This window comes from Carex rostrata, chromosome 29, assembly GCF_964058835.1.
Source record: "Carex rostrata chromosome 29, lpCarRost1.2, whole genome shotgun sequence".
In the NCBI taxonomy this organism is placed as follows: Eukaryota; Viridiplantae; Streptophyta; class Magnoliopsida; order Poales; family Cyperaceae; genus Carex; species Carex rostrata.
This window is the reverse complement of record NC_135946.1, coordinates 1,853,349-1,860,976: the sequence shown is the minus strand read 5'-3', so window position 1 is coordinate 1,860,976 and position 7,628 is coordinate 1,853,349. Positions and strand designations below refer to the sequence as shown.

General features: G+C 35.1%; 1 protein-coding gene across 1 annotated transcript; it reads left to right on the top strand.

The window, feature by feature from the left end:
- Nucleotides 1–981: 981 nt before the first annotated feature.
- Nucleotides 982–7,342, top strand: LOC144546269 (putative cyclic nucleotide-gated ion channel 6). The gene is made up of 9 exons (XM_078294822.1): nt 982–1,212; nt 2,473–3,007; nt 3,248–3,460; nt 4,096–4,385; nt 4,815–4,926; nt 5,032–5,162; nt 5,863–5,968; nt 6,215–6,592; nt 6,868–7,342. Exons 1-9 carry the CDS (start codon nt 1,151–1,153, stop codon nt 7,165–7,167), a joined length of 2,127 nt encoding a protein of 708 aa, XP_078150948.1. The 5' UTR covers nt 982–1,150; the 3' UTR covers nt 7,168–7,342.
- Nucleotides 7,343–7,628: the final 286 nt, after the last annotated feature.

Below are 7,628 nucleotides of genomic sequence, written 5' to 3'. Positions count from 1 at the left end.
TATTTCAAATATTTGGATGGGTACACTGGAAATTTTTCCTTTTTTTTTGATATTGATATAGAAGCAAACATATCAATTAATTGTTCATTTTAAATCGACCATCCGAACTTAATGTTCTTACAATTATAATTTTTTGACTTAATTTAATTACTTATGTCAACAAATTGAATTTTGCATTATAGAAACTTGTTTCATTTTGCGAGTAAATATATTAACAGAGCAGTTGTTACTTCAGCAGTACATGAATCATATACAATGATGTTTTAATCCTATGAGATATCAGTATTATTGTGTTTTGAGATTCGTGCAGAAAAAAATGAATGGTCTGGATTTTCCACATATCAACTCTTTAAGTTTGAGATATCTCAGAAGAATACAAGATGCGAATTCTTTTAATTACAACAGCAGCCTAGCCTGGTAACTAACCATGGGGCCCCACCAAACAGTCTCATCTTTTATTTTTCTTTTATTAATTAATTAATTAATTAACAAAACATGTTTGACTTGACGCTATATTCAATTCAAATCTCACCTCTCTCATCAATCATCATCAAACCCATCCAACAGTTATAATTGGGCCTTACACTTCCAAGTCTCAAACAGTTATAATTGGGCCTAATTTGGGCCTCACACTATTAATTGTACCAAGGAGGATACGAATTGATATCCTCTGCATTAACTCAAAAGGGAATCTTTTGAGTTAATGAATCTAGACCATTAAATTTGATTTAAAATTCGTGCGAACTAGATACGCACTAATATTGAAAATCCTGAGTTAAAATCAGACGGGCAGATTGGTTCCGTTTAAAATCAGACGGTCAAAATGTATTAACTCAAAAGATTCCCTTTTGAGTTAATGCAGAGGATACGTGTTCGGAGGATACGGATTCAAGTCAGCAGCCTAGGCTGATTATTACCCACTGGGCCCCACCAGACAGACCCTTCTTCTCCTTCTTCTCCTCTCTCTTTTAACAAAAACTTGCTTGACTTGACTAACGCTACTACCCACAAATCTCACCTCTTTGAATCCATCCATCCCTTTGATGAATAGGTAAAAAGTCAACTCATAAGAATCAGTCACTAACTTTGCCTCGAAAGAAGAATCGGCAACTGGTTTTATTATTAGAAAGAGAAAGAGAAAGAGAAAGAAATGTTTGATTGTGGTGGGTACCGAGTAACTTATATCGACGGAGAAAGAGAGAGGTTCTCCAGGTATTTTACTATCACTATCTCCTCTTTCCAATCTTGGGTTTTGTTTTTCTTTTACCAGATCTCTTCCTACCAGTTCTTGTCTCAGTTTCTGATTCTGTTCCTAACACTTAACTGCTTGGTTAGAAGGTTCACTTAGTTGTACTGGGTTTCATTTCCTTTTACCAGATCTTACCAGTATTACCAGTTCTTGTCTCAATTTTTGATTCTGTTCCTACCACTTAACTGCTTAGTAAGAAGGTTCATTTAGTTGTACTGGGTTTCATTTCCTTTTACCAGATCTTACCAGTGTTACCAGTTCTTGTCTCTGCTTCTGATTCGGTTCCTACCACTTAACTGCTTGGTAAGAAGGTTCATTTAGTTTACCAGATCTTACCAGTTCGTACCAGTTCTGGTTTCAGTTTATGATTCTGTTCCTAACGCTTAATTTCTTAATTAAGATTCTTTTAGGCCTCAAATTTCAGTTTTCCCCAAAAATGAAGAAAATTAAAAGTTCATTAGTTGTACCAGTTATGGTCTCGGTTTATGATTCTGTACATAACACTTGACTGCTTAGTAAAGATTTTTTCAGCTATTCAATTTCAGTTTTCCCCCAAAAAATGAAGAAAATTAAAAGCCCTTTAGTTGTACTGGTTTATATTTGGTACCTACTTGGTGCCACCAGTTCATCCCAGTTATTGTCTTACCAGTTCTACCGTTCATACCAGTTCTGGTCTCAGCGTATGATTCTGTTCCTAACACTTAACTGCTTATTAGAGATTCATTTTGGCCTCAAATTTCAGTTTTCCCCCAAAAAAATGAAGAAAATTAGAAGTTCATTTAGTTGTAATGGGATTATATTTGGTACCTAGCAGTACCTAATTTGTACCATCAGACCGACAATATGACATTTGTAGAATAAACCAGAGACTGGAGTAGACAAATCCTTAACTAGGGTTTCATCTTACCAGTTCGTATCAGTTCTTGTCTCAGTTTATGATTCTGTTTCTAACACTTAACTAATTAATATAGATTCTTTTAGTATTCCCAAAAAGATGAAGAAAATTAAAAAGGTTCTTTAGTTGTACTGATTTTATACTTGGTATCTAGCAGTACCTAATTTTCTGTTCATACCAGTTCGTACCAGTTCTTTTAGTGATTCTTACCAGTTCTTAACAGTTCTGGTCTTAGTTTATTTTCTGTTCCTAATACATTTTTTTTTTGATATGATTATGTTCCTAACAGTTTAACTGCTTAATAAGCAATTCCTTTTGTTTGTTACAGGTTTGAGGAATCGAGCCCAAGATCCTCTGTGGCATCAGACAACCGATTTGGGTCCTCCAGATGGAGATTTGTTAACCCGTTTAGGTCTCTAATGGATTCGGGTTACTCATTTAGATCGTTTAGTCTTTCTCTTCCCTTTGTCAACTCAAGATCCAGGAATTACACAAATACCCCCAAAAAAACACCGAAAATGCTCGATCCGTCTTCTAGACTTTTGCTGCGCATCAATCGGTTTTTTGTCACGTTGGTTATAGTCTCAGTTGCGGTAGACCCGTTAATGCTCTATTTACCCGTTATCAACAATGATGTTAATTGCATTGGGATAGATCGCAGACTAGCAGTGGTGTCTACTGTAGTGAGAACTATAATAGATTTATTGTACTTGCCTAGAATTTTGTTGAAGTTTAGAACGAGTTATAGCACATCTACACGGGTCGGAGCAGGTGAGTTGATTACTGACCCGGCACTTGTTGCCAGGAGGTATATGAGGAGTTATTTTTTGATGGATATCTTTGCTGTGCTTCCCATTCCTCAGGTTTTTTATAATTAAACACATTTTATTTTTTGATGGAGTTATTTTTATAATTAAACACATTTTATATTTATCAAGTACCCATTTTACCCTTTATTACAAAAATAAAAAAAATTGCATCATGGTCAAGAAAAATGTCAGTCTTCTAATGTTGTCGAGGGCAAATGAAATGCTTGGTTACAAACTTACAATATAATAAACTAAACCTGATTTTTACTGTGCATCTCTGTTTTCTTATAACAGATAATGATATGGCGATTCCTGAATAGTTCGGTCGGTACAAAAGTACTTACAACAAAAAGAGCACTCTTCTTAATGGTGGTGATTCCGTATTTCCCCAGGATATTCCGATTATACCCTTTGATGACCGACCTTAAAAGCACGGTTGGTGTTTTTATCGAAACTGCATGGGCTGGTGCTGCCTACTATCTACTGTGGTTTATGCTAGCGGGCCACGTAAGCTCCCTTAAAGCCTCTATATGAAAAAAAGATGCAAATAAAAATTAAAAAACAGTCACCATTTTTGTAAATAGAACCCTACATATTCTGTTTTTAGTTTGCAACTAGCATCCAGTACTAATTTTTCTAATTACAAATTTTATCTAGATATGAAAACTGAGATTAAGTTGTGTGAATATTTACCAAATTGCAAAAATAAAATAATACAAAAATAAAATCAACCTTATATTTGGGTACCTAATAATATGTGTTTTAGTTTGCATACATCATAAAAATTTGATCTTAGTTACAAATTAAATAAACAATGAGTTTTTGTTTTCCAGAAGGAGAAAAAAAAGGTCGATTAGAGCCTAGTTATGAAACCTGAGATTAAGTTATGTTTCTTATCATCATAATATTTTGTTATTTACTTTTACCAGAATGTGGGCACATTCTGGTACTTACTGTCACAAATGTTATCTAGCTATGAAACCTGAGATTAAGTTATGTTTCTTACCAAATTGCCTCTTAATTTTTCTTTGTAATTCAAGCCAATCTTTCAATAACTTGTCAGATAAACCACGAAAAACCTCTTCATAACTAACACAAAAACCAATCTTTCGTCATAAAATTTTGTTATATAATTTTGTCAGAATGTGGGCACATTCTGGTACTTGCTGTCACTAATGAGAGAAGATGACTGCTGGCACGAGATATGCCATAGAACATCCGGATGTAGCACCCGGTACCTGTACTGTGGCAATGAGCACCTCTCTGGTTATGACACCTGGCGAAACATGGCTTACCAGGTGCAGACTCAGTGCAACAGCACGAATTTTCAATATGGAATCTTTACGAATGCAATTGACAAAAATATCACCTCGTCTCGCAATTTTGTTACTAAAGGCAGCTTTTGCTTCTGGTGGGGATTTCAGAATCTCAGGTAAACCCCCTGATACTGACAAAAATATACATGTATGCATAAACATTAGAACTTTATAAAAAAATTAAACTCTTTTTGTCCAATTTCATAACCTACCATTTTCATGTCTTAGTAGAGGTACCAAATAATAGAAATGTGACTCACTTAGAACATGGGTAAAAACATGTTGAATATTTTATAATAATAAATACTCAATTTTGGTGAGAAAAAAAAATGTAATAGTAACCCTTTCAAAAAACAAAAATCATATGCGGATTCTCGAGCTTAAAAAAGCCTATTATTATAAAACAGTACCTAAAGAAGTCCAAAAATGCCAAGCATTTGTCTTTGTTTTTGTTTTTTTTTTTTTTTTGGTACCATAAATGTATGCATAAAATAGGTACTGTCAATACAAAAGAGACTTGCTAAGACTATATTATTATGTAACAGTACACTTGGCCAAGGACTTGCGACAAGTACATTCACTGGAGAGGTCATTTTTTCTATTTTTATATGTGTGCTTGGCCTCCTGCTCTTTGCCTTGCTCATTGGCAACATGCAGGTACATCTCTCTCTCTCTCTCTCTCTCTCACGAACCCATAAATAAGAGCAAATATAGAATTATATTAGGATTTGTTGGAATAATTTTTTATTTTTTTGTTTACAGACGTATCTTCAATCACTGTCAATACGGCTGGAGGAGATGAGAGTTAAAAAACGTGATGCAGAGCAGTGGATGCACCATCGCCTCTTGCCACCACCCCTAAGAGAACGTGTCAGACGCTTTGAGCATTACAGGTTTCTCCATTCTTTCTTTCTCTCTCTCTCTTTGTTTTTTTTTTTTTTTTTTTGGGGTGTAGTTTTCATGTATCTGTTTGATAAATATGGTGGGGGTACTTTCTGTGTCTAAACTCTTTTTTAATTTCTTGTTTGGTAGTTTAAGGTTTGTTGAGTCTTTAACTTGACACAAATTGTGAGTGAAAATAGGCAGTAGAACTAGGGTGTTCTTAAGCTTACCAATCATTTGGTCAATTTAACTCTAAAACATATTAAAATGATTTCAAATGACAAATCCAACCGTTGAAATCGATCTACTTCATGAGTGATGCGTTTACATAAAATTTATAAATTTTTGAATTAATTTAGTATAAACTCAAGCAGTCAAAAAAAAGAGAAAAGGTTTATAAGTTAAAGTCAGCATGACTTTATACTAAATTAATTCAAAAACTTACAAATTTGATATGGAAACATATTACTTGTGAAGTAGATCAGTTTCGACAGATTAGATTTGTCGTTTGAAGTCAATCCGATAGGCTGGGCTTTGGAGTTAAGCTCACCAAAGCGCTTGGTGAGCTTAAGAACACCCTAGTTTCTAATTGAATGGAATGAAATCTGACTCTGCATACAAGCCAAAGGAATTTGTATTCCTCTGATAAAATTTTTGTTTGAAGAATGAAAAACTGTATAACTAAATATTCTAAAAAAAATGTTGGTGTAGGTGGTTAGAGACTCGAGGTGTTGATGAGGAAGGACTGGTACAGACATTGCCAAAGGATCTGCGCAGAGACATTAAGCGCCACCTCACCTTAGACCTCGTAAAGCGGGTAAGTACGGCCTTGATCATCCATTCTTTTTTCTTTTTTCGGGGATATTTCATGTATTACCCCTTTACAAAAAGGATTCTTTTTCTTTTATTGGTAATGAACACAAGTAGTTTTATGACTAGCATGAAAATTAAACACTTGCTGGCATCTCATATATCAAATTAGTTTCTAAACACATGCAAGGCACAAACTTTTGAAGTATCTCTTATTCCAACTATAACACTCTTAATTATCTCTGAAATAAAGGTGCCGCTTTTTGCTGACATGGACGACCGGTTACTAGACGCAGTATGTGAACGGCTTAAACCCAGTCTATACACCAAGTCCAACTACATTCTCAAAGAAGGTGAACCGGTAGAAGAGATGCTCTTCATAGTTCGCGGGTCCCTCGAGAGCATCACCACTGATGGCGGCCGTACCGGTTTCTTCAACCGTGGCTTACTGGAAGAAGGTGCTTTTTGCGGTGAAGAACTTTTGACGTGGGCCCTTGACCCGAAATCTAGTTCGAATTTTCCCACCTCGACACGAACAGTTAGGTCGTTGAATGAGGTAGAGGCATTTGCTCTTGGAGCGGATGATTTGAAGTTTGTAGCGAGTCAGTTTAGACGTCTACATTCTCGGCAGGTATCAAACATTACTTAACCCACTTATTTTATATTCATATTTTTTTATACTTGCTTATTTTATATTTATATATTTTTATTTTAAATTTAATATAAAACTTATTTGCTTATATTTTGAACTGAATTGCTATTTACTTAAATAACTATTTTGGACCAAAAATTTGGATTTTTTTATTTAGAATTCTCAATTCAGATGTGCTGCTTCATACAGATCAAGTTTTTCCCAGAAATTGCAAAATTCCCCTTTTAATTTTAACTTTTTTCTGCATATGTCAGGTACAACATACATTCCGGTATCACTCACAGCACTGGCGCACCTGGGCTGCGTGCTTTATTCAGGCAGCCTGGAGGCGATACTGGAGACGAAAAATGGCCAGCATTCGTAAAAAGGAGGAGACCCGTGGGGCCCGGCCAAGCCTTGGTGCCACCATTTACGCCTCTCGGTTTGCAGCTAATGCAATGAGAGGGGTGCATAATTTTAGGAACAGAGGTGGAGGAAGTGGTACCAGTGCTAGTACCATTGTCAGGTTACAAAAGCCGCCGGAGCCTGATTTCAGTGTCGATTCTGTTAATTAAGGGTTTTGTGGGGGGTGAAAATGAAAAATGTAAATTTGTGTGTTGTGTGTATCTATCTCATAGGTTTTATTGTAACACAAGTAGGATCCTAGGTTTTTTTTTTATATATTAATTTCAATGTTTTTAGTGTATAAGAGGAAGAGATTTTGGTTATAAATTTTGGTAACCATGTTTATTCTATGATGTAACACCTCCAGCACATAAATTAATTCTTCCTAGCTTTCAAGATATGAAAGGAAACCATAAAAGTGATACATTTGACCTTTAAGAGCAACCAGCATATCAATTCACATTTCTTAGCTTTATTAAAGCAAGAATGGTACCTTGAATCCCTGTAGTTTGTTTGTCCTCAACATTAGAAATTCAGTTTAAAGCAACTATTCAAGCTATTAACTTTGCATGATCTACGTGACTATGCATTAATTACTCCACATGGGTTTATTTTAATGGTGTCAACTTTT